At 43.7% G+C, this 27,310-nt stretch overlaps 1 protein-coding gene across 1 annotated transcript in view; it reads right to left on the reverse strand.

Annotated features, from left to right (window-relative positions):
* COL9A3 (collagen type IX alpha 3 chain) overlaps positions 1-27,310 on the reverse strand; it is a 66,674-nt gene that overhangs the window by 2,456 nt on the left and 36,908 nt on the right. Inside the window, exons 16-30 of the mRNA XM_026652913.2 lie at positions 26,909-26,962; positions 25,414-25,467; positions 24,276-24,329; positions 22,927-22,980; positions 21,758-21,802; positions 20,563-20,616; positions 19,752-19,805; positions 15,917-15,970; positions 14,258-14,329; positions 10,407-10,442; positions 7,413-7,457; positions 6,113-6,145; positions 5,019-5,165; positions 2,776-2,830; positions 1,825-2,007 (exon numbers count right to left, since the gene is read on the reverse strand). Of these exons, the coding sequence (XP_026508698.1) occupies positions 1,825-2,007; positions 2,776-2,830; positions 5,019-5,165; positions 6,113-6,145; positions 7,413-7,457; positions 10,407-10,442; positions 14,258-14,329; positions 15,917-15,970; positions 19,752-19,805; positions 20,563-20,616; positions 21,758-21,802; positions 22,927-22,980; positions 24,276-24,329; positions 25,414-25,467; positions 26,909-26,962 (994 nt within the window). The remainder of the gene's footprint in view (positions 1-1,824; positions 2,008-2,775; positions 2,831-5,018; positions 5,166-6,112; positions 6,146-7,412; positions 7,458-10,406; positions 10,443-14,257; positions 14,330-15,916; positions 15,971-19,751; positions 19,806-20,562; positions 20,617-21,757; positions 21,803-22,926; positions 22,981-24,275; positions 24,330-25,413; positions 25,468-26,908; positions 26,963-27,310) is intronic.

Genomic DNA, 27,310 nt, shown 5'->3' on the forward strand with positions numbered 1-27,310 from the left:
CCCCAACCCCAGCCCTGAGCCCCCCTGTACCCCAAACCCCTCATCCCCGGCCCCACCCCAGAACCTGCACCCCCGCCAAAGCCTGCCCCCCCTCGCACTTCCCAACCCCCTGCCCCAGCTCTGAGCCCCCTCCCACACTCCCAAAACCCTCATCCCCAGCCCCACCCCAGAGCCCACACCCCCAGCTGGAGCCCTCCCGGCCCCGCTCCCGCACCCCAACCCCCTGCCCCAGGTGAAAGTCAATGAGGATACTAGTAGGGTGACCAGACAGCAAACATGAAAAATCAGGAAGGGGGTGGGGGGTAATAGGAGCCTATATAAGAAAAAGACCCAAAAATCAGGACTGTCCCTATAAAATTGGGACATCTGGTCACCCTAGAGGGTAGAGGAGAGCGAGCGACAGAGAGAGGGGGAATGGAGTCAGCGGGGGCGGGGCCTCAGAGAATGGGCAGGACAAGGGCGTTCGGGTTTGTGTGATTAGAAAGCTGGCAACCCTAAATGAGACATTTACTAGTGGCTTCCCAAAAGCAAAAGTTAAATTTCTGCAGAACCAAGTTCTTTAGTGTGCTGCCCCCTAGTGTTTAGCTCATGTATTACAGAGCATCTATACATTACATTTAGGAGTTTTAAAATCTTCAAATGCTGGATTTGCTTTCAGCAACTGTTACCAATTTGCAATGTTTGCACATTAATTGTAAGGTGTAAATAGCTAACAATAAAGTCCCAATCTTGCAGCATTTGCTTATGTGAGTAAGGTCTGTAGGCTCAGGCCTAAGTAGCCTTGAGATGCAGCATACTCTGCCTTTGTCCTCCCCCACCCCCCCACCTAACTTTGTCCTAACTTGCCATCTTAATTAATTCTGTTTAAGGAAAATAACAAACAAACACACTTGCTTCCAAGAAACACAGTTATATTTAGTCCTAAAGGTATATGTCACTTTGCAATGGTAGTTAGGTTGGTGCTAAAGGTCTTTTGTCCTAAAACTTTGCTATTTATGGGTAAAATTCCGGATATCCCTTCAAAAGCCAGGTGATTGGGTTTTTATGGATTTGAGAAACAAAATCCATCCCCCAACACGGGCAGACCACGGTGCTGTAGTGAACCACTCTGCAGACTTGCACTGGCCATCATGGCTGGATGATTCTCACACTAGCAGCACAAGGAAAGTTTAGGTTTAACACAGTACTGTACTGTATTTGTTTTTTTTTTTGTCTCTGCTGCTGCCTGATTGCGTACTTCCGGTTCCAAATGAGGTGTGATCGACCTGTCAGTGCGTAACTCTAGTGTTCATAACTCTGAAGTTCTACTGTATTACTGAGGAAGCTATTGCAGACAAATGGAATATCATGGACGATGGTACAGGAACAGGAGGGGAAATACTGGGAGGAGTTCAGGGGGACAGTGGTCATAAATCCCCAAGACAAGCCTCATTCCTCATTATACCCAAGTATATCACAGTGATGAGGATTTACTTTGTTAACTAAACAATAGGTGCCTGTTAATAACTGGAGCTTCAGCAGCTGCACATGCTGCAGTATATACTACCGTGCATAGCCGTCCCGGATTATTTGATTCTTATAAGCGGTTGATTCTTACAAGTGGAGTATTTAGTATAGGACTCATTTAGTCCCGGTGGTTTTGATCACTATATGCAGTTGATTCATATATCGGTGATTCTTATAAACGGAGTGCACTGTAACACAGAAAATCCTGACCCCTTCCCCCACTCTAACCACCTTGCACCACTGAAGTTTGAAATCACTGAGAAAACTTCTTCTAAGGGAGCAGGATCATTAGGCTGCCGCTGATTTCATCTCACTCACCTCTGGGACCAGGGTCTCCAAGTTCTCCTGTCGGCCCTCTATATCCAGGTGGACCACGAGCACCGGGATGACCAACACTTCCCATTGCCCCAGGTGGACCTGGAGGACCCGCTGGGCCAGGTCGACCCATCAGTCCCGGAGCCAAGGGCCTTCTCAAATTAGCAGCTAATTGTGCAATTTGTTCTGAGAAAAAAAATATAACAAAACCAAAACTAAATTCTTTTGCCTTATGCCTGTGTCTGAAGTTTGAAAACCTTTTTCTGGTATGTGACATTTGCCACCAAGTGTATCCAATCAAAGGAGAAGATTATAGGCTCTGGATTTCTGAAGTTAGAATCTGTCCTGGTAACCCACAACCAGAGATGCCCTGAGCTGAATCCGGTGAATGCATTTTGATAAGATGACAAAAAATGGTTTTACATTATAATAAACCTCTGGACTTGTGTGGGGGGTTTTGCTCAGAAACTTCTAATCACTTTGCAAACTGATGAATTTTTTCTTTCATGTTATTTATAAACTAAATGAAAACACTTTAAATAATTTTGAAGCAAAGTTTAATGGAAATCAATACTCAAGTAATTGAAATAGGTTTGCAGGTTTTAGTTTCCGCCACAAAAAGTGAATGAAACACAATCTTCAAGAAGCAAAATATTCAAAAGACATAAAATAATTTCTTTGAAGCAATACTTTATTGCTCTATCAGGAATGAAATCCCATGACCTTTGGCATCATAAAACAGCAACTATATCAATGAGCCATTCAGTGAATGGAAACTATACTTTGTAATGATTGGCTAGTAATACAAGTCCCATTGGAATGGAATTCCTAATGTCTCAGATTATTACAATCATTGTTAAACTAAATAGAAACAAGTGCTCTCTGACTATAAAGTGCAGCTATATTCTGATGCAGACAATAATTAAAGTTCAGCTATCTCCCAGTTATACTCACCATTTATCATTCCCCCACAGAGTTCTCTTATGTGTTGTTCACTGGCCTCTTTGCCCTGCAATTGGCAAAAGAGTCCTTACACAAAATCATATTATTGATTGTCATCAAACTATTGATCCCTGAAAGAAACTTATTTCTAATGGACTGCAAAATCAAGCAGAAGAGTTTTTATTAAGAAGAAAGAGTAGTTTCTTCAGAAAATATTAGCTTCAGCCTTAAGGTCCTGGGGTGGTGGTAATATTAATGAAGTTGATTTTAAAGTTAGTGGGAATGTTGTGGTGCTAATGTTCCGAGTCATATATTTAATTTGTTGTTTATTTGGCTTTTATTGAAAAGTGAAACTCAAGCTTGGGGAAAATAACAAATCAAACCCTAATGTGAGTAATACTATAAAGACCCAACAGGAGACAGGTTTGCATTTTAAAGTTATTGACTGCTATCAATTTACTTTCTTAGTGCTATCACAGTTATGGAGAACAAACATGACTTCACACATCACATCCAACCCCAATGAATCAGGGATGGTCTAGACAGTATTTGGTCCTGCCAGGCGGGCAGGGGACTGGACTCGATGACCTCTCGAGGTCCCTTCCAGTCCTAGAATCTATGAATCTATGAATGCAGGTAACTCCTAACAACGCATCACATTGAGAGGAAACTAATCCTTAAATTTTTGGAAATGAGTCTTAATTCTGTGCTTGCAAATTTTGTGTGCACACTTGTTTGTACAAATAAACTGCTTCTGCATATCTGCTAGTTAGATGTGCAGTTACCTGATTTGCATGCACAAATGCCAGTGGTGGAAGTGCAAAATTAGAAGTCAGTCTAATGCTGGTGACCTCTAATTTGTTCATGTTTGTGCCCTCATTTGCAATTCTGGGCACAGTCATTTGCACCTGCAAAGCTGAAGTCCAGGTTAAAAGCCCCTTTAATCTTTGGCCCATAATGTTTAAATGTTAAAATCCACTGGACTAGGCTTTTTCTTTTCTGATCTGACCAAACAGTTGCCAACATTAACACACTGGAACCAATTGCCCTCTGAGAACACTTAGCAATTGAGACCTACACAGTTTAGTGTTACTCTTAAGACAAATTATAGCAGGCAGGCCAGGCTCCTATTATCTATTTACATTTTTATGTTACTTTAGTGCTGTATTGACAGCCTTGGAGATAGTCTACATTTATTCACAGAACAGGAGCAACGTAGGGAGTGTCAGTGCATGCTTCTTCAACACTACTCTGGAGGGACAAGCAGGTAGTTCAGCTCCATGCCCTACTCATTCTCAGGGGACCACCCCAAGGGAACCAATTAATACCAGCTGTGATGTCATTTTGGTGGTGTGGACCCTTGTCCATTGGGAACTGGACTGAGAACATCAAACCCATTTCACACAGGCCTCTGAGGGTATGTCAACACTGCAGTGTAAGCCCAGGGTTAGTAGAACTCGAGTTAACAGACTCTGGGTTTGCTAAAATAGGACCGGAGGGTCTACGCTCATTTGTAATCCCAGGTTAGGAATTGTTGAACCTTGGATTTCATCCTGGGGCTCCAGCATCGGTACTGCATTATCCAGGCTCACATTCACCCATATCCCAGACTTCCTAGTGCCCTCCTAAAATGTGGCCACTCTAGCCATCTGTTCATGGTGCAGTGTGGGAAAACTTGACTGTCCACAAAACTGGACTATCCAGAGGACAAAGAAAGTCGGCCTGTGGGATTGTGGGATACTTTTGGCAGACTTCCAGAGCTGAGTCCAGTGGAGCTACATCACACTGCAAAGCAATAGGGCTTGAACCCTGGGTCCCGGCTTGACTCAAGTCGGACCCACCATCCCTGTGGGGTCCTGGGACCCTGGGTCTGAGCCTGGGGTTAATGTGATTTCTATGTAGACAGAACTGGGGTTAGGCTTAAGCCTGAGTTCGAATCCTGGGCTTATACTGTTGTGTAGACATACCTCAAATGTCCATGAGATGGTAACTTTCATTCACTTCTCCACTGCACCAGATTTGAACCAGCAACCTAGATTTACAACTTTACATATCCTATTACAAATTCCCTGACCATCCAGCCTCCCAGAGGCTGGCATTTTTGTTTATTTCTGCCATTAAGGACCTCTTCTTTACTGACTTATAGCAAAGGAGATGTTTCCTCTCAGCCCAAAGTCCAGCATAACCGGTACTGCCTATTACCCATTCATCCATTTCCAATGCAGGACTGTGATCAAGGAACAGATGATACTTACTGGAGGACCAGGTTTTCCAGTAATGCCGGGGATACCTTGCTCTCCCTGGTAGCCCATAGGTCCTGGATGACCTGGAATCCCTTGCACACCAGATGTCCCATTAGGTCCTTGTATACCTTTAGGACCCAACTCGCCTCTTTTTCCTGACTAAGGAGGAAGAGAAACCAAACAGCTTAAAAACAGGAGGCTCAGTATATTGTTATTCTTCCATAGTATTTCTTAGTTAAGCTTTTCTTCCGGCTTCCTTGTTTTCTCTCTTACTGACATAGTGGGTATGCTGACCATGTATATTCCTCATCTCGAATTTATGGGTTTACATACCTGTCATGATTATTATGCATGTTTTAGGCCATATGCATGCTATAGTTCAAACAGTGCTAGCAGCAACGGTATTCAGACCATTCTAGTGACGTAAACAGGCCACACAGTAGCAGATTTACAGCATGGTTCTCAGAAGAACATCATTCTGGGAAACCATGTCAGAACCAACAGCATTGATGCTCACTTGCTTTCCACGTGGAGAGAGCCTTTGATTTCAAGCGTGGAGACCTAACGGTTCCTGCCTTTTGGTATGTCACCATTATAGCAACAGCAGTTAATATCTTCTCGAGGGTGCTGCTTGTCTTAGCCTTCCCAGGGCCAAATTTCTGTCTCCTCAAGAGGGGTTGGGAAACACAAAGTGACGTGCTAAGAGTTTTGAATAAACTATTTTCCACATTAGGCATTTTCAGCAATAATCAATGGCACAACTCCGGCGGTTAAAGTTAAGCCTGTGCTTAAGCGCATTGCTGGACGGGGCTCATTATACACTCCCCCATTCTGCATTGCTGAGCTTTTACTCCCACAGACAGATGTAGGATTTACACACAGAACTTAGGTCGCCATCCTTGAAGACTGGCCCCAGAGTGTGCATGAAAAATCAACACTAAGGGTCATCTAATGGTTATATTAATGGACCAGAGCCCAAAATAAAAGACAATGCCACTCTTGATGCTGCATAACCCAATGAGATCAGAAGCTACACTGGGATGTGATAAGCACATTTGTTTCCTTAACATTTCTGTGACTCTCAGTCTGAAATGGATGACACTTACCTCTCCCTTTTGTCCTGGGGGGCCGAAAGGACCCTATAAAAAAAAAGGGGGAAGTTTGATTTTATTCTTCTCTAAAGAACAAGAATCAGTTGCAAAGTAAACATCTAAAAGCAGATCCTTAAGCTCTTGGAAGCAGGGACCACTACTGTGTACCATACCTAATGTAACGGGATTCCTGAGCAGGGTCTGTGGGTTCTACATCAATGCAAAGAACAATACTGCAAACAGGGGCACAGCCCAAGGAAACCAAAGGGCACTGACAGGAGGGAGGATAATCCCATTGGTATCTTTCAACTCGGGGGTTGGGACCGGAAATTGGGTCACCAGAATGTTTCAAAGGGTCACGGGGCAGCTCCTGTCCCACGGGGCTGGCTGGGCTCACCTCCCGGGTCCCAGTGCCACTCAGATTTGGCCCAGCTGTCATGACGACGGGAGTCTGAGTAGGCCAAATTTGAGTGAGTGGCACTGGAACCCCATGAGCCAGGTCACAACTCCACTCACACAACTGCAATGCCGAGAGCCAAGCGCAGCCAGTCCCACAGCAGGAGCCGCCACTGTGAGGTGAGTGCCAGGCAGGACACTAGGGGGCAGGATCCGACTGAAACCACCCCAGCGCCTCCACCCCCAGGTCACGACAAGCCATAAACATTTATGAATGGACCCTGAGCCCAAAAAGGTTGAGAACCACTGCGACCCCCGCAGCTCTGCAGAGCAGTGCTGGGTTCGTCTGCTCAGCAGTGCAGTCCTCTGACAGCTGGAGGGGAGGGGGGAGGGGCTCAAGGTAAGGGATAAAAGAGGTTCAGGCGTGGACTGCACTTGTAAGGAATAACTGATTGGTTTAGTTTTACTAGTAAAACTAGAGGATTCCTCACCTCTATAGACAGGGATTCATCATTAGACCCACATATATCAGGGCTGAACGCAGCTCCCTGGCAGTGACAGCCTCCATTGAACCAAGGTGTGGAAAGCCTAAATACCCAAGAACAGAAGGGACTGTCGGCTTCTATGCACCTGATCTCCCTGAGGGGTAGAAATAACGAATGATGAATCCCTGGCTGTACACGTGAGAAATCCTCCTCTAGTTTTACTAGTCAAACTAAAACGGGCACAGTGCTGATGGTGAATGGGATATTTGGTTTGGTTTCACAGGACACCGTTCTCTTTTCACAATCAATAGTGTAACTAGCCTTTGGAGCCCTCGTGTATTCAACGCTGGCAGGTTTTAATAGTCATTGGTTCATTAATCTCTGGGCTCCCATTGTTTGATATGTTAATTTTGTTTTGGTTAAATGATACCTACCAGTTCTCCTTTGTCACCTGGCAGGCCATCTGCTCCAGCAGTGCCCTGATAACGAGGCACAACAGTTAACACACGAGAACCTCACCAGTGGGTTTGCAATGGTTATTCACAAACACGTGCTACACTTTCCAAGTGGGATTTACTCTGTCAGGCCCAGTCCTTTGAGCCCTGAGTACCCTCAACTCCTACTGGGAGCAAAGAGGATCCAGTGCCTTGTTGCTGTTGCAGTGGGAAAGTTTTCTGACTTTGGAAAATGGATATGGCAAAATTAAGGTACACGCCACAATAGCTGGTCCGCTGCTCTGAATGGCAACCATGATAACAGGCAGCCTCCTGCAAGAGCTAGGAGCCCTTTGCGTCAAACTCGCTGTGGCAAAAGTTTAATTCTAGAGTGACTTGAGCAAGGGCTGAACCCATAGGAGACAAAGACCTGGCAAGTGCTGATGAGCACCAATGCAGCCAGAACAGGTGTCCACACTTAACACTCTTCACTCCAGGAAGATAGTTCCGTGTTAAGTCTGTTCATTCCTTGTTTAAACCAGGATGTGACCCCAAAGCAGCTGGTTGTATTAATTCAGCTGGAATACATGGGCCTAAAGAGTTAAGGTGTTAACAAGACCCTGTTACGGTTTACCGTTAAAGGTTTGGGGTTTGGTCTACAGAGACTTGGCATGGTTAGTAGCACAGCAAACCATTAAACATTATTTTAACCTTTTATTAAAGACACAGAAAAGAAGGAAAAACAATTAAAGCATTTGAAATGTAAAGTATTAAGTAAGGCTTTCATTTTAACAATAGATATTAATTTATTCATTTTAGCTGGAGAGAGTTTTTAGATGGGAAACCCCCCCCTTGTTTGGCGGGTTTTTTAGATGCTATGAAAGATGGTATTAACTGTCCTTTTTGGGGGAAAGAGAAGTTTGCTGAAATGGGCTGGAGCTTTCATTGCTGCTGCTGTTAAAGTCTGATCCCGTTTCCTAAGAAAACTAAACCAGACAGACACACACACACACACGAAAAGAGAAAAGAACAGCAAATATAGAAAATACAGCTTCCATCTCTGGTGTTTGACTTTCACTTGCAACCTCGCTGCTGGAAAAACAAAGGCACAGCATACTGTTTTATTAGTCACTTTGAGATCTGGCAAACTTATACCAGCATTGAGCTGTTTAGGGCATTGATTTGAGTTGCCCCTTTCTGGTCACAGGCTTACAGGAGTGTTGCAAATTATGCAGTGTTGGCCAGCTACGCCAGACTTTCGTTAGACAAAAGGAAAAAGGAGAGGGATAGGAAAGAGGAGAAAAAGGCAGAGAAGGAAAAGGACACATGGGTGGGGGGGAAAGAGAGAAAAACAAAGTCTCAAATCCCATGTGGTATTTGGGATTTAGCTGGAGCTGGTGGAAGTGGCAGTGTTATTTGGGTTCTGGTTTTTGGCCTAGTTTGGTCAAGACAACTTTTAGGATTGGGATGAAGAAGGTCCAGGGTTCCAGGAGATGGTGTGGGTGGCAGCCAGGATGGTGAAGCTCACTCTAGTAGCCAATTTTTCTCCCCAAATTCTCTTTCTTGAAAGACCCCAAAAGGGAGTGATGGGTGGAACAGTCCATTCCCTCATTATTTTGTCCACTAATTAGGCCTAATTTCTGACACACCAATTGTGGTTCATTGATTTTTGGTCTCACACGGTCCAATTTTCCAAGCATGATTTCAACACAATCCTTGAGGCCTTTTTGTTTGGACTAATTCAGTCTCTCTGTGCTTTTGTACCTTTTCCCATCAACATCTGTTATTAGGTTATTGTAACACCTTATGAACTTACACCCACTTTTCACAGTTAAGCTCACAATTTGGGTAAATTTGTAGGTCCAATTATCACAGCAAGTCTCTGAAATAAAATACATGCAAGAGAACTATTCATAAGCCCTTACTAAAAAATAAAATCTAAACTTCAACAGTCACAAACTTGGGGTCTACCCAAAATCGGGCCGGGGTGTTTCCAGTGATGTTTGAAACAAGGTGGCTAATTATTAAGTTGCAGCTTTATTTCAGAGTTGGACTCATACGAGGACAAAAGTCTCCCAAGAGCCATTCGGTGAATAGCCCTGTATGGCCATGTTAAGCTACAATATATAATCCCTTTTCCTTTAAACCAACAGATGGCGCTTGTTATTCAGGTAGGAATAGAAACAATATATACAGAGCTACCCGTTGGTATGTGCAGGGTTTACACGTTTCAGATGCCACTCTGAATGGCACGACAACATGGCTAGGGTATTGCACACAGTTACAGCCGATAATAAACATCATTGTGCTGATGGTACAGATTGGGACTAGATGTCTTTTTCAGATTTAGGCTTCACAGACCCTATTGAACTTACACTGATCCTGCCCTTAGAAAGCAACAAAAGGAGGATCGGAGGCATAATTGCAATTGATAAACTGTTGTTGGGAGTGCATTCCATTTTCTGCAGAGATAAACCACATTCCTCCATTGATCTAAGTTATATATTTCAAGGAAGGTCATCAATTGAAGCAATCCAAACATGACAGTTTAGAAGCAAAAGTTTATTAAGGGCTAAATGTTCCTAGTCCCTACATAGTTAATCATTGGAGGCTTCAGGGGGGCTACCCACGTGAGTGGTCAAGCAAACCCTGCTTGACCACTCACGTGGGTAACCCCCCTGAAGATTATAGGCTGACTTTTGTGAGTTAGGTGAGCAAGATTTGGCCCCAAGCAGTTTACTTGCCACGTACTGTGACTGGAAGACTGAGCGTGGCATTTCAAGATACCTTTATTAAAATAAAATACATTGAGCACACACAAAAATGAATCAGAAGAAAAATGTGTTGGCTGTGTCTGCTGCATAACCTGTTCATTTTAATTGGGAGGAAAGTTGGTAATGCTGTTGAATAGCTGTGATCAAGCTACAGTTAAATCGTATTAGTTGAATAAAATGGGGAAATAACCAGAAAAGGAAAGACCAACCCTTGGCTCACCTGGTTACCTTTGGGACCAGAAACTCCACCAGAACCCTGTAACAAGAAAAAGGGGGAATGAGCAGGGAACTGTTCTTTTCCCATGCATTCCTAGCACAGTCAGACGCTCACTGGCACAGTGAGGGGTGGGAAAACTAATCCTGTAATTGCCAGCTAAGACAAAGAGGCTAGACAGGGATCAGAACTCATTTGTATTTCTTAGAATCAACAAGAGGTTTTAGCGTTCAGTTTGTTTTGCAGCAATATTCTGCGGTCACTGTGGTTCACATTTCTTTCTTGACAGTTACAGTATACATAAGCCACAAGATGACAGGTCACAATTTCCTTCTCTGAAGTGGCTCTCCCACCTCATCTCCCCCATAACCCATTCAACCTGCCAGCCATTAAAAATAACTCAGTGTTTGAGGGCCCCTCCCCACCTGCCTTCCGTTCATTCTCTGTGGCCGCTAACAGTAAATTGTGGTCATTGTAAGCCTTTTGCTTATGGGATACTCTGTTCATACTGTCAAGTATCAGAGGGGTAGCCGTGTTAGTCTGGATCTGTAAAAAGCGACAAAGAGTCCTGTGGCACCTTATAGACTAACAGACGTGGGTGAACATGCATCCGACGAAGTGGGTATTCACCCACGAAAGCTCATGCTCCACTACGTCTGTTAGTCTATAAGGTGCCACAGGACTCTTTGTTGCTCTGTTCATACTGTCCTTGTTAATTCACTGAACAAAACTAAAATGCCATGTGCATTTAATTCTGTCCATTTACATCAGACTCACCTTCCTCGCTCACCCCTGGGTAAGGTTCCTTTCCCTCCCTTCCCCCAGGCATGTAAAATATTCTTAGATTTTTTTATCATCATGGTATAGAGCAGGAGAGTGGATTTTTGTGTCAGGACTAATGAATGTTCATAACAGTTTTGCAAGGTCTCTATTACTACGTCAATTTTCACAAGGGTTTAGGGTTAGCTGTTCCTGACTTCGGCATCCACAGAGAAGCATGACTTGGGAACTTGCCGGTAAGGGACCCACCTTGTCTGGTATCCTGTTTTAAGTGGCAGGGTCAGATGTCCATAGGAATAAAAGGTGAACCAAGCAGCTGTAATTTATAAACCTAGGGGTAATTTAGCCAGTCTGAAGAAACATTCCAAGAACAACCATGCCTCTTTAGCATTCAAAAGGAGAATGAAGCAATACATTTGGAGCCCTGGCCTGTGACTTTGGATCCATCTAACACAGCCGGGAGCTAATTCAAGTTCTGAGGACCTTGGTCTTTTCTGCAATGCACTGTTGGATGGGTTCAATTACTGTAGTCTTAGAACAGCAGTTTTATGGCACATTCATCAATTTGGCAATTGGGAAATATGTGATTTTTTTTCAAAGCGGGTTCTAGAAACTTCCAGCAGAACAACGTGATAGAACAAACACATAGAATTAGTGGGTGTCATTTCATTAAAGTCAAGCCCTGAAGTAAGTTCTATTAAAAAGTTTCCCTATTAAAATAATTCCGAGGTAACAAGCCAGAAGGTAGAAATGAATCTGGGTATTTATAACTTTTTTTTTTTAAATGAATCAGTGGCAAATGCAATATTATTCCCCAAACCCTGTGACCGGGCTGCTATTTTTTTTAACAGTTACTTGTTCTCTGTTCACTCATTTTTAACAGGGCCATAGTTTTAAAGGGATGTGTCATCTTCAAAAATACATTTTTCATTGTGGCGATTCTTGTTTCTTACAGTCCCCCTGTTGTTGTAGCGTCCAGACTCAGAGCCCCGTGTGACTGAGAAGCATAGTTCTCAACACAAGATTCATCCAGGTCTAACACAGAGGTCCATTGTGAAATGCCTGGTGCCCAGGGGTGATTATTTACCCAGAGACATTACCTACAAGCTGAAGTGAAGGAAGCCATGGAACACACGGCTACTGTTCTCCTGCAGGCCATGGAGAACTGACATTCATTTTTGCTCTGCTGGTTTCTTTTCAACAAGAATAATTCTATTTCAATCCAACCGCTGAATTTATTTTTAAGTTCTGGCCTTGCGGGGCCCAGGTATGTTTCCATTTGTAAAGAAAAAAGAAAAGATTTTTTTTAAAAAGTCCTAATTAAATATTCTAAATAACTAAAATGCAGCTCTCCTGTGAGCATGGAGATCTTGCACTTTGATGAAATCTGCATATAGAGCAGGTATGGTAAACCCTGTGTCCATTGCAACAAATAGTCCAATCGGGCTGGGATAGGATCTGGAAAATATTGTTGAAATAAACTATTCAGTCTAAACATAATGGGGCTTCTAGGAATGGAGATGCAGCATTGGAAATGCTGATTAGCTCATGATTCCCCTCCCCTTTCCAGCTCTAACTCCTATGATTCAGGGTTGGTTGGTTGTTTTTTAACAATAGATCAGTAAAAGCCTGATTTGTCATGATCATCCTGCTGAGGCTGACATCAGGAAGCATAAAGGAATGATATAGTTTATTAATCAGTTGAACCTATATATTGAGACATAAGAACTTGGCCTATCCAGGTGGCTCTTTTATCTTAGGTCTGGTCTACACTCGGGGGGGAATCGATCTAAGTTACGCAACTTCAGTTACGTGAATAACGTAGCTGAAGTCGACATACTTAGATCTACTCACCGTGGTGTCTTCACCATGGTGAGTCAACTGCTGATGCTCCCTCGTCGACTCCGCATGCATCTGGTGGAGTACCGGAGTCGACGGGAGAGTGCTCGGCAGTCGATTTATCGCGTAGACGCGATAAATTGACCCCCGCTGGATCGATCGCTGCCCGTCGATCCAGCAGGTAATGTAGACAAGCCCCAAGATACTTATATGGCCCCCCATCCCATAGTATCTGTGTGCCTCACAATTTTTAATTTATCCTTATGAAGCAGGACAGTGCTATTATCCCCACTTTACAGAAGGGGAATGGAGGCACAGAGAGGGTAAGGGACTTGCCCAAGGTCACACACAGTCTGCAGTGGAGCAGGGAATTGAACCCAGGTTCTGAAGCGTTAGACCTTCTTATTCTCTTATTTATATGAGCTGAATGGTATCATGTGTTTGATTTTCAGCTACAAAGCCCCTAACTTTGCAGTCGAAGTTTTGCACTTGCAATGAACTGCAATTGCAAGTGGTAAAATGTAGACATCCAATGACATTTTACCCTTGCAAGCCAGCAAGTTAGGTATCTAACCGCTACTGCTTGCGCTTGCGATTTGTTGCAGGCCCAGTTATTTATCCGTATAAAACTGAATGTTCAAAATTAGAGGTAAGGTTCAAAATGAGGCTCTGAAAATTGGAAGGGGCTGTGTTCCATCGTCGGTCTGGCAGGGAGCACAAGCTAGCGCAGTTCTGCTGGGTTTACTTTATTGTCACTAGCATCATCCGATTTATGGGCAATAGTTGTACCTTTGAAAGATCTGGGGAAAAGCCTGACGAGCAAACAGATTGCTTTGTTGCATAATGGACAATTAGGGAAAAAAGTAGTAAATGATAGTACATTAAACTGAGCAGGGACAGGCAGACACTGCTGACAGAGACCCCAATGGTGGGAAATCTGTCATATAGGAAAGTTCTCCTCACGGTCACAGGGTCCCTGTAAAGGGCCAGTCCATCACTCAAAGTGGAGGGAACGGGCGGGGGGGGGGGTAAAGTGAGGGCTGCTCTCATTCAGGCCATCCTCTCAGGAGCAAACAAGAAAAAAGGTCAAAATCGGAACAAAACTTTTCAAATGACTTGAACCAAAACGGTTTCCAGATTTTTGGTTCATGAACATTTTCAAGATTTTGACTTTTCACCATGATTTGGAATGGGGACATGGCGTGAGACCCCAGAAGTTCCTGCCCATCTCTACTTACCCTGTCACCAAATTCACCACGAATCCCCGTAGGACCAGGGAGTCCAGGTTCCCCACTGGCACCTTTGCGGCCCTATAGGGAAAACAAAGGAAAGATGAGAGTCCTTGCACCTGTTAACGTCCCAAGAGTTCACCAGTCTCAATATCGATTTCCTGAACAAAGTCATTCATTCCAGATTCCCTTTTTCCTTCTTTACTCTCCCGAGTCCCAACCGCTATCCCTGTCCTTCCTCTCCTTCCAGACCCCAGTACGCTCTTCTCCTTCCTCGTGTCCTTGCTTGCTGGTCCTATCCTTCCCCTCTGAGGCCATTGACTGGGGGAGGGCATTTTAAAATATATGGAGATATATCTATCTCATAGAACTGGAAGGGACCCTGAAAGGTCATCGAGTCCAGTCCCCTGCCTTCACTAGCAGGGACCAAGTACTGATTTTGCCTCAGATCCCTAAGTGGCCCCCTCAAGGCTGAACTCACAACCCTGGGTTTAGCAGGTCAATGCTCAAACCACTGAGCTATCCCTCCCCCCTTTGAGGTACTCCAGCCCAATCTCTTGCAGATCATCAATGGCATTAGCATAGGTTGCTTAGCGGCCACAATAAGGGCATCTGGGTGCACCAACAGAACCAAGTTTGGGAGTCAGGAAGCAATGGAGCTTCAGTACGACGGGCCCCGGATGATAGAGCCCTTACTGCTGTGTGTGGTCAGTACACTGAGAACTGTATGAAAACCTGCCGATCTTTTAATTCAAAGCAGCTTTATAAAAACACCCATGTAAGGCTGGCCTGATGGCTTCTTGATGACATTTGCAGAGCCATGTGAAAGGCTTGAGTCTGAGCTCTCCCTGACAACAGAGGCTGGATGGGCTGCAGATAAGGGAGCGCTTGATGATGCTCCAGAGTGGGTTGTCTGGACAATTCAGGTGTTTTGCTGCTCAGGCTCCGTGCGGAATCCTAGGACGGGTCTACACTTGGAAGGCTTTGCCGACACAGCTATACCATTGTACTATAGCAGCAAAGCACTCCTACTGGGGAATGCAGCTTACAGTGGCAAAACTGCACTTTTGCCAGCATAGCTATCCAGCCCCACCCAGAGTGGGGTAAGTTATACTGGCAAAAGCACGGTTTTGCCGGTATAACTGCGTCTCCACTTGGGGCTTTTGCTGGCACAGCTCTGTTGATCTGGGACCCCAGCTCATCACCAACATTACTATGCTGGGACAAGTTTGTAGTGTGGACCTGGCCCTAGCCACTTTTTGCCTGGAGAGGGGAAAGTAGCTGCAATCTTGGGAGTGCGGGTGACGGGATTAAAGGAGGGGTCCCCAGGACTAGCACAGGGGACACTCAAGACAAGTGGGTTGGGAATATCCAGGTGAAGAAGGATATAAAATGATCAGATCTAAAAGACTTCCTCTGCATTTGTGAAATAAAGACAGTGTTTGTTCTTGCAGTGGATATAGTAGTATTTTGGCTACTACTCTTCCCTTGCTCCCCCTTTCGCTGTGTTATATTAAAGAAAGCATTAAGTATGTTCTGATTAATTGAAATCCAGGCCCTCCAATAATTCGTCACTATCACCCAATCTTCTTTGCCAGAAGTTTGCATGGACACCAAACGATTATAACCTGGTGGGTACTAAATTACCCAAATTTCTAGCTTACTGACCTGAAAGCCTCTTACACCTGGGGCTCCCAATGGGCCTTGAAGACCAAGTGCGCCCTGAGAAAGAGAAGAACAAGCATAATTAAGATCATTCACAACCAATTGAGTCATGAACACAATTGAATTGCCTTCGTTGTAACAACAAAAAGCAGGCAGTCCTGAGGTATAGAAGTCTTCCTAACTGCCATGCTGATGGATGGCCATTATAAGGCAGCTCGCTGTTTATTGAACTTTATTCCTATGATTACCATTAACAATAACGATTATTTCTGTTTTACTCAATGCTTCGATTCATTTGGTTCTTATGACTGCAAGGGCCTAAGTGACCCTGGCTAGAGACAGGCACAGTGGGACACATGCTGTGCAAACTTCTCCTAGACACACAGCCCTGAGAATATGTCAGGTCAGACCTGCCACTCCAGTTCTGAATGGATACAGTTAATTGGCCTGATCCAGCAAGGGAGGGAAGCAGGTGTCTAATTTTAAGCACATGACTAATCCCACTGAAGTCAATGGGTGCTTCCTGACCGTGACCCGTTACATGGTGCTTTTGTGACCGGTACACCTGATCATCCTCTTGAGATTTCCGGGTTAATATGGGGCAGACTGTCAAATAAGTGGCCAAGGCTTTTTACACCCTAACAGGATCTTTCTGAGATATCATTCTAAGTTGCAGGAACTGAAAACACAAGACAATCCCTTTGCACCTTTTCCAATTCACAGATCATTTTGTTCTTAGTAGGTTGACACATATGCCTGCTGGGAAAGAGGTTTTCGGGGGGAGGAACGGTAGATGGAGTGCCAAGCAACTCTAGTACTAACTATATATCACATATTTAATTGCATACAGGTTAAGCTAATTAATTCACTGAACCGTTTTCCAACTCTTACTGAACTGTCAGATGAAGTTAGGAAGAAAACTGGTAATTAAAGAAACAGACTGTGGGGGCTGGCAAATTGAAAACCTGGGGCCTGATTTCCAGACGAGTTGAGCGTCCACCACTACAAGTGAAGCAAATAGGAGCTGTAAGCGTGCAGCCCCTCTGGAAGTCAGGAACTTGGGTGTCCAGCCCGCCCCCTTGAAATACACAGATGCAAATACAAAAGCATGATACCGTGCATGCCTTGGGACAGTCAAAACTGGCAATCACATCCACTGCAGTTTGTGCAGGCGCATTTTGCACCAGCAACTTAGGTCAGGCGTTCTGAAAATGCAGCCTTTTGTGTTTTCTGTTATTCCAGCTAAAAACATTTCTGATAGAAAATGGACAGCGGCGTACAAGAGGCTACGCTTTATTCTACTGAGAAAATAAAACACACAAATGACGTTGGGTCAAATTTCGAAAGCGACTAAATGACTTAGGAGCCTAAGATTAAGTCACTTTTGAAACTGGGATTTAGGCTCCAAGGTCACTGGGTACAACTTTCTCAAGACCTAAGTCACTTAGGAGCCAAAATCCCATTGTAAAATTAAGGGAACTTATGTGCTTCTGAAGATTTTACCCCGTTTGCAGCTTTGGAAATACACAGAGAACTAGTTATATTCGTGGTCAGAACCCAGCATGTTTTTTTGCCCCAAGCACATATGATATTATACAAGTCACGATCGCACACTAGTGTTAAATCAATACAAACTTAATTGACGTCACAGGCACTCTGGAGTAAAGCCACTGTCAGGGAGATCAAAATCAGACCTTAGTTCAGTGAAGTCCCTTTAAGCGTATGAGCAGTTCCATGTCAGTAGGCTATGTAAAAACGGCACCATTTTATTCAGTAAGATCCGAAGTCAATGGGACTCACGTGCTTAGGGTGACCATATGTCCCGTTTTGGCCGGGACAGTCCCTTTTTTAAGCCCTGTCCCAGACGTCCCCACTTTTTCCCCAAAAGGAGACATTTGTCCCGTTTGCTCTTGCTGACTTGATCAGTTGGCAAGAGCAAACGGGATAAATGCCCACTGTTGTCAAAAAAGTGGGGTGCGGCACAGAGGGGGCGATTGGAGATGCCAGTCCCCCATGTGGGGGGGGCAGGGCTGGGTGTGGGGGGGAAAGCAGCATTCCAGCATGCTCCTCCCACCCAGGTTTCCAGCGATCAGGCTTCCAGAGACCAGGCAACAGCCTCCTGGGTTCCAGCAACTGGCAACAGCATGCAGGGAGGAGGGTGGGGGGGGGCAGGGGTGCGGGCGGGCCTTGGGCAAGTGTCTGGGGGTGTCCTGTTTTCTCTTTGGGAAATATGATCACCCTACACATGCTTAAAGCTGGGCACATGCTTAAGTACCTTCCTGCATCAGGGCCCCGAAGAATAGAATTTCACATTGGCTATTAATTCTCTCTCATTTAAACAGTCTAACTTTTATTTCCCTTTTCTTGGAAGTTTAAAGAGCCAGCTGTTCAGAACAATAACTTATTAAACTGCTCAATTTCTGCCCAAGTGGCACATACAAACAATCATCTTACATTTCCTGATTTCAAAAATACTTAAACAAGATCAAAACCCCCTGTAAGTTCAGGCCCAGCCACAACAGTAGCACTTGTTGGTATAATAGGAAAATAAATGGTGTCCTGGAATTTTTAATATTGTGAACAAAGCCAGTTTTTTATCTTACACCATTCTGCAGGAACCCAATGGGCAGAAATGCAATTATTTGTAGACTCTTCCTTCATTACAGCATTCAGAACTCTTTATTCTCTGTGCTCTGTGACAATGCTGAGAATGGGTATGAAGCATCCTGTTTTGGATGCTTCAAACCAGAAATTCTTTACAATTTACAGGTGAGGGGAAAAAACCAAGCGATTAGAGCTGGGCAAAACCCACTGTTTCATTTCACACAAACGCTTCCTTTTCAAAATCCCCACAGGTTTGTGCTGTCTCAGTGTCCCAAAATGAAATATCCTCGAAAGCCTCAAACGTGACCTTCTTTTGCATCAAATTGTGCGGTCATGAGTTTTGTGTGATTTTAATGCAAACCATAAACGGGCACAACTTTGCACAAAAGAGTGCAATGGGCTCCCTGCATGTTTGCAAACCTTTCAACACACCTCTTCCAAGTTTCAAGGCTGTAACTAACCTAGGTGAGTTGTGTGATTTCAAATTTTGTTGTAAACATTTTCTACAGCTATGAGATTTGATAAGGGGCTCTTTAAATCTAGCAGACAACGGCCCAATGGCTGGAAGTTGAAGGTAGACAAGTTCAGAATAGGAACACAGCATACATTTTTAACAGTGAGGGTCATTAACCGTGGGGAAAATTTACCAAGGTCTGTGGTGGATTCTCCATCACTGGCAATTTTAAAGTCAAGGTTGGATGTTTTTCTAACAGATCTGCTCTAGTTCAAATGGGAATTATTTTGGGGCAGTTCTCTGGCCTGCGTTACGCAGGAGGTCAGACTAGATGATCCCAGTGGTCCCTTCTGGCCTTAGTATCTCTGAATGACACCTAAAGGGGACGGCTTTCACGTTTAGAGTGCTGGGCGCCGGGCATTCCAGAAGAACCCTATTATACCAAATCAAGGAAGTGCTGATTGTCCAAACTGCCATCCTGTAAGAGCACCAGCCACATGAATCACATGGGACAAATTCTCCTCTCCGCCACCTCAATGTAAATGTGGAATAAGCACGGTGACTTCAGTTTGGTTACTCCACATTTACACTGGGGTAAAAGAGAGGAGATCTTGGCCCATTTACTTTGGGCTAAATTATCTGCTGGTGTAAATCCACGGACGTTACGCCAGTAGAGGATGGAACCTTTTATTTTAGCTTGATGGTGGCTCTGAAGATTGATAACAGTGCTGTGTTTTAACTGCAGAAAGGTTATACTTGAAGAAGCAATGTTCTACTTACAGATGATCCTCTAGGTCCAGGCTCACCTCTCTCACCAGGGATACCGGCATCACCCTATCAACAATATCAAAACGTCATCGGTGCTGTTCTTCAAGCGGGAACTCCACCCTTCCCAACCCACTGTAAAACCATTACACAAATATATCATTCATGTCTCACATCACCGTCAGTTCATGGGTATCAGCTAGTTAATAAATTATAACAACAATACCTAGCTCTTATATAGCACTTGTCATTCATAGATCTCAAACTGCTTTACAAAGGAGGTCAGTATCATTAGCCCCATTTTACAGAATGGGAAACTGAGGCAGAGAGCAGTGAAGTGACTTGCTCCAGGTCACCTAGCAGGCCAATGGCAGAGCCAAGAATAGAACCTGGGTTTCCTGAGTCCCAGTCCAGTGTATTATCCTCTAGGGCACACCGCCTCCCTAAACTGCTTGTTTGACCCCACTGCAGCAGGGTAAGTGGTATTTGAGTTTCTAATGAACTGACATGTGACTTACATCCCACATCCCACTCCCCAGATAAAATCACACATAATGTTTCTACATCCACAAGTGAAGGACTGTTTTGTCAGCCCGCATTACCACACGGTGTACATATACTTTTTATATATCTTTGTATAAAAACCATATGTACATATATATGCACGTGTGTGTGAGAGAGCGAGAGAGAGAAGTTCATATCACTTATTACGGATATGCCAAGCTCAATTGTGCCAGAGAAGCAGCACATGAGCTCAAGTTTAATGATGGAATTTAAGAGGCACTGAACAGAGTTCGTGATATATGTAAGATGTGGAGATACCTACAGGGATACCGGGCTCTCCCGATGGACCTGCCTCTCCCATCTCTCCAAGACTACCCTGTAGTGGGGAAAACAAACAGTCAATTGGGCGGAACTTCATAGTCACTTCTGTAACTTCTCTACCAACCAGCTGGAAGGAAAAGGATGAAATTAAAGTCTTGCTGGGGAAATGAGATAACAAAACGTGCTAAAAGACAACAATAAAACTCCAAGAAGAGAAGAATTCTTATAACATATAAAACTATAGGACAGTTATGCTAAAGTGCACATGCTGGGACTTCCAATATATTATGAAACACCATAAGTGGGAGGAATTTCCTCCTGACCTCAGCCAGTGATCAGTGTACACCCTGAAGCATGAGGATTAGTAGCCTTTGTATACAGTACATAATAATGAGGCTGATGCTAGATAGAAGATTGAAAGGGAGGAAAAGTCGGAACAAATACACTTTAATGAGCAATTTTATGATGAGTTGCCTCAATCTGTTTCAGATTTTCTTTCATCAAACATTGCTGAGAGCCAGCCTGGTGTCTCAAAGTGTAGGAATGAAATGCATTGTTGTAAAGATTCCTTGTAGTTTATCTTGAAGGGGACTGTTGATGCAGATTTACTGAGAGTGCCATTTTACACATATTGTGTGGCAGCCATGTCAAGTCTCGTGACTTCAGGGCGAAAGTTTGGCAGCATAGAGGCAAATTCCAAAATTCTGCCACTGGTAGGGTTATCAGAGGTCCGTTGGCAGTCTTTGGAATTGAAGCAGACTGTCTAAAGAAACTTGAGGGATCTTCCCACGACTAAACCCCCTGCACTGGATATTTACTCATTGGAGACTGGACTGCGCATTTTATACTTTTGCATTTCAATTTCCCGAAATACCCATCAAAGTGAGATCTTCAAAAGTCCTTTTGAGAAACACCTGAGAAGGTACAATGCGCACAGTGAGCAGAATATCCACATTGTGTCACCTCAACAGGTGACTCAAGCAGGTCAGTTTTAAAAAGAAATGCAGGCCTTGATCCCCAAGGACGCAATCCTGTAAATATTTATGCACGTGTTTTCAGTCCTTTAAGTTCAGTGAGACCATTCTGGTGCTCAAAATTAAGCACGTGTGTAAGTGTTGCCAGATTGGGCCTAAAGCTGCAGTGCACTAAGATGACACACACAATAGTTTCCCAGTGAAAACTCATCCTTCACTTACTAGTTCACCCTTTGGACCCTTGTGACCTGGTCTTCCTGGTAGCCCCTGAAAAAAAATAAATCACAACAACAGAAATTGTGCAGTTTGTAGAAAGTAACATTTACTGTCTGATTAAACATATATGGGCATTTAGAATCACAGGACATATGTTTCTATTAGAGACATTTTTCCATGTGAAAATAATGGGAGAAATTACCATCTAGTTCATTATCCAGAGTGCTACCCATACACTTCCCACTGACGATAATGGGAAAGAAAAGCGAACATGAAAAATACAATAATAATAGTAATAGTAGTTTGTACTTATATAGCACCTTTCATTCAACAATACTCAACAAGCTTTACAAAGCAGGGGAGGGGTACGTATTTTGATCCCCATTTTACTGATGAAGACATTGGAGACCAGAGATGTTAAATAATTTGGCCAACAATGTCTTAGAGTAAGTCAGCATTAGGAATACTGTAGACTCTGGTCTCCTGACTTCCAAGCCTTAGCCCTTAGGCTAAGGGATAAATGTCATTATGATGCTAACATTTTTCCTCTTTGTTTTCTTTCTGAAATATTAGGACACACACTAACACCCTGGCGACTTGCCTAGGGTCTCAGCCGCTCCATTGTGGTGGCACTGGGGCAGGAGGTGTGCCATTTTCAATTGAGTCACTTCACACTGACACAGCTGTGACTGACACGAGAATCTGGAGTGTTACTAGTTGATTATCGCCAACTGCAGGGGACGGAATCACTTTATCTTCTCCTAAAGCCCCAACAAAGTCTTTTGGCTGCAACTGGATTGGATCAGATCATGTCTCTTTAACCATGTTTCTATCTGTATTGCCATGGTTGACTGTGCGAATATCCCAGATTGTTTCCAGTCTGTATAATATACTGTGCACAGACATCTGGCGTTCTCACGTTGCACCATGAGAAGAGAGTCTTATTCATGGGCTTAAAGGTTTGAGACACACGGTGAGACAAGAGGTTAGATTTTGAAAGACATCTAGGCACCTCCCAGTGTGAATTAGATGCCTCAGTGCCTTCCAAAATCTGGCCCAAGGTGAGAAATAGCTGTTCTTGTGTCCTCCATCTCAGTCAAATGACAGAGAAGTATCACTCCTGCATTGGGCAAGATGTTCCAACTCCTTTATGGCAACAATACTGTGATACTCACAGGAAGTCCGTTTGGCCCCTTCTCTCCAGGAGGACCGAAGCGGGCAGCGTCACCCTGTAAACAGCGATAGGTTAAGATGGACAATTGACTGATCTAATGCTATTCACATTAGTCAGGGGCGACTCTTCCGCAAACAGACATTTTCCAGGCAGGCTTTATTTCCCATCCACCCAATATTTGTAGAATCCAGAATCGCTTGTAATCTTGTGACTTTAGAAAAGCCCCTTTGGATGAATTAATCCCGATTAGACCCTCTCGGAAAATCTGTGCTCATTTTTATTATTATACCACACAGTGAGTCGCTAAACATTCCAACATTTAAGTTTAATGTTCAAAGTAGGACATTTTGGATCGGATTCTCCGTTCACAAGCCAGCTTCAAGCCAGTGCATCTCCACTGATTTCAGTGAGTTACTCCTGATTTACATGGCTGTTTGCGAGACCAGAATCACGCCTTAAACTTTTATAGAGCCTAATAATGTTCTAAGTCACACTAGCATAAATAAAGAAAAAAACTCCCCTGAAATCAATAAAGTTACATTGATGCAAAGTGAGTGTAAGCGAGAGCAGAATCAGGCCTTTGCGTACATTCCTGGACAAAGATTCTAAGGGGAGTGCACCTGTCAAAATTCACCTGTTGTGTCTGCAAAAACCACATGCAGGCACAAATTGGCATTTGAAGGTGCAAAATGGGTAATTGCAATGCCTGTGTGCACACAAAGGATGAGATTCCAAAAGCACCTAGAGGAAGTAGGCACCCAACTCCCATTGACTGTTTTAGGTGTTTTTGAAAACCCTACTCACAGCTTCTAATTTCCCACTTGTGAAGGCTGTCGCTTTGCCCCAGGACCAATAGGTGTATTTCCATGAGATCACCTGCCAAGGTCTCCTTCAGAAATCGGAATCTCACAGTTACATGTCTAACCCTCTGGCACTTAACAGCACTTTCCTTGTAAGTGATGAGAACAAAAGGATGTCTCCACCAACAGCCCTGAAAGGACATTAACCTTTTATTGCAAAGAGAGCCCTTATACTGCAAGTTTCACCACAAATAAGTGGCTTTAGAATTAGTCATTGTGTAATAAGGATCTGTCACTTAACCCTGGTAATACTAGCTAATTCTGTTCATTATGTCACATAATCTTTGGGTTTAATTTCTTGTTGGCATTTCCCCAGGGTGATCAGTGTGAACTATCTTCCTCTTCTGCCTGAGTGACACTACAGGAAATCTCTCTCTTGAGCCAAAGTCTTTCAAGCATTGCTTTTTCTCCAGGAAAGCCTATACTCGAGTACGGTGGATGACAGCAATTGAAATCTTTCTGTGTGGTGTTGAAATAGGATTTTACAAACCTTCTCACCATCGAGTCCAGGTGTTCCATCTCGTCCATCTTTGCCAGGCATGCCCTGAATAAGCGCACAATGCAGAATAAGATTGTGACACAGACACCATTGATTGCAGTCTCATGCAAAGATTCAGAAACATATAAGGATCAATCAGTCCTTTAGTGTTGAATTATAAAGTCCCCCAAAAGTATTAGGCTATGTCTACACTACCGCCAGATCGACGCTCTGGCAATTGATGCACCAGGGGTTGATTTAGCGGGTCTAGTGAAGACCCGCTAAATCGATGGCAGAGCGCTCTCCGGTTGACCCCGGTACTCCACCCGGAATGAGAAGAGTAAGGTAAGTCGACGGGAGACAGCTCGGCGCAGACACCGCAGTAAGTCGACTGCGTAACTTAAATTGACTTACCGCGGAAGTGTAGACATAGCCTTAATGAGCAATAATTCCTATGAATCCACCATTGGTTATAGGTTTCACTAACTCTGGATATGATGTTGCAGATCATCTATTCTTAACCACAGTATAAATTCTAGATCATAAAAATACAGCCCAGATTCTAATTTCAGAGAACACGGCACTAACAAATTCCACAAACACATACACTTCAGTTACCCAATGTCGTCATTACTGTCCAATATATTTTAAATTTTAAGCCAGAACCAGTAAGTGATTTGATTCTATTAAATTTCAGGGTTACACTTTCAAATGCATCCTCTAAATTTAGCCCTGCGACGTTTTAAGTCTTTCCGTTTAGACAGCCAACTGCAGAAATGCTGCTTGGGCATTAAATTGTAGATGTAACTGTACGGTCAGATTGGGCAGCCTTCACTCCTGTTAGGATACAGTCAGGCAAATAGTCCCATCAACTGCAATGGGCCAAATTAACGAATGGGCCAAATTCCAAACTTACTGAGGTCAAAGGGAAATTTGCCACTGACTTCTATAGAACCAGCTCTGGGCTTGAACATGAGCATGGGTTGCATAAACAGACTCTCAGTGTCCAGGTTCAGACAACTTTGAAAATGTAGCCCTTGATGTGGAGACTACATCAAACAGAAACAACATAAGCTCTTCTAACATTTGCTGTATTGTAAAGTCATGAAGCAGGGAACACAGAGACTTGTCATTTTAAAATCTGACTTACAGGTTCTCCTATGGGTCCACCGGTCCCTGGCGATCCTTTTGGTCCAGGTCTACCCTAGAAACACACAAGTCATTTATCATCCAGTGCTGGAAATATCCAGAGAAACAGCCTTTAGGTAAAAGCATTAAATAAATTCAACATTCACATTTTAACAGTATAGGTTCATTTCATTCAGTTTGTGATTGACCTTGAGCGATCCACAGATGGATAACTAGCTCATTTAGAGCATGAGCCCAGCGGAAGATGTGTGCTCATCACGTCTCAGCATCAGCAGCCTGACCCAAATGAGCAAACTCCCATTGACACCAATGGCTGTTGAATCAAGCCCCGAGCCCGTAGGCTCACACTTTTAAAGGTATTTATATGTTGCTCCACTTAGTGTTCTAAGGCCTAAGTGACTTAGATGGCTAGGCATTTAGCGGCCTAAGTCCAATTGATTTTCAGTGAGACACAGGTTTCTTAGTCACTTTTGAAAATGGGATGTAGCTGAGTAGGTCATTTAGACCTTGCAATACTTAGCGACAGAACGCCTAGACACCATTACAAATCTGAGCCTTAAAGCTCAGCTTTCTCAGAATGGCTGGGAAAATATCCCTGCTTTCCTCCCACTCACTTGAGCCCTTCTTGATGGGAAATATCAAGGATTAAATAACTAGTCTGACTAATGGAGCAAGTAAAAGGATTAGGAGGAGTATAGAAATCTTGCTAAACTCTACTCTTCTTCCAACGTGAACTTCAGACAAAAAGATACAACAAATGATTGAACTGTGTACAAGGTAATATCCTGTCGAAAGCTCTGACCTATGACCAGATATAATACATGCACAAGTGCACTATTTTCCATGAAGAAAACTTGCAAAAGTTTGTTTCTAAAGATCTTTCCTAGATTTGTTTTAAGAGCAGCAGTAATATTTTTAACACTCTGATTCATAGAAATAATAACTACCACTACTTAGCATTTATCCAGTGATTTTCATTCACAGACCCGGAAGTGATTTATAAGGATTAATAGGTATCATCCCCATTTTACAAATTGGGAAACTGAGGCACAGAGCGATTAAGTAACTTGCCCAAGGCCACCCAGAGAATTGAGAGCAGAACTGGGAACAGAACTATCTTCCATCTCCTGATCAGTAGCAGTTGCTACATAAAGACATTTCAGAAGGATTTCTTGCAAGATTAAGTTGACATGGGACCTGGATCAAGGTCATAACATCTCACACTGGAAAGTAAATGTAGTGCTCTGAGACCCCTTTGGAGCACAGGGTTGAGTTAAACAGATCCAAGGATTCTCCTTGAATCCATCTATGTGTCTCCCACCCAGAAGTGCCTCTCATGCAGAGGCATGAAGGTTGTCAGTTTCTAACCTACCTTGAGAATTTTTCCTTCTGCCAGCAAAGCGACACAAATAGAATGAAAGAGGCAAGCCTTAATACAACTGTAAACTAGACTTCATGTTCAATATTTTAGTAGGCAAGTGTTTTATTGCACTTACAGTATCCCCTTTGGGCCCTCTGAACCCTTGAGGCCCTCTGTCTCCTCGGTCTCCCTGGAATGATAAAAGAAAACCCATTAACCATCTCCGTCTTGATGACCAACACTAAGATGGGGAATTAGCCATGCCAGGCATGAGGGATGCCCACGTTTCCCTAGGAGTGCTGCTATGCTTTCACAGATACAATCTCTAATACTGTGCAGATGGGTGGATTGCATTTGGGGCTCAGGCAGTGATCCCACAGGATAGGGACACTCTTTCCCATGTTCAGCTGAAGTACCCTCTTTGTTAAATACGGTGGTGAGGGGGGAGGGAAACTTCACCTGTTACCGCTTAGATCCTGATTGCAGTAGTTTAATGCCTGCTGTGTGGGAAAGTGACAAGACCTGAATTTAGTTCACT

The sequence above is a fragment of the Terrapene carolina genome, unplaced genomic scaffold, assembly GCF_002925995.2.
Source record: "Terrapene carolina triunguis isolate 2854851 unplaced genomic scaffold, T_m_triunguis-2.0 Scaffold130, whole genome shotgun sequence".
NCBI lineage: Eukaryota > Metazoa > Chordata > Testudines > Emydidae > Terrapene > Terrapene triunguis.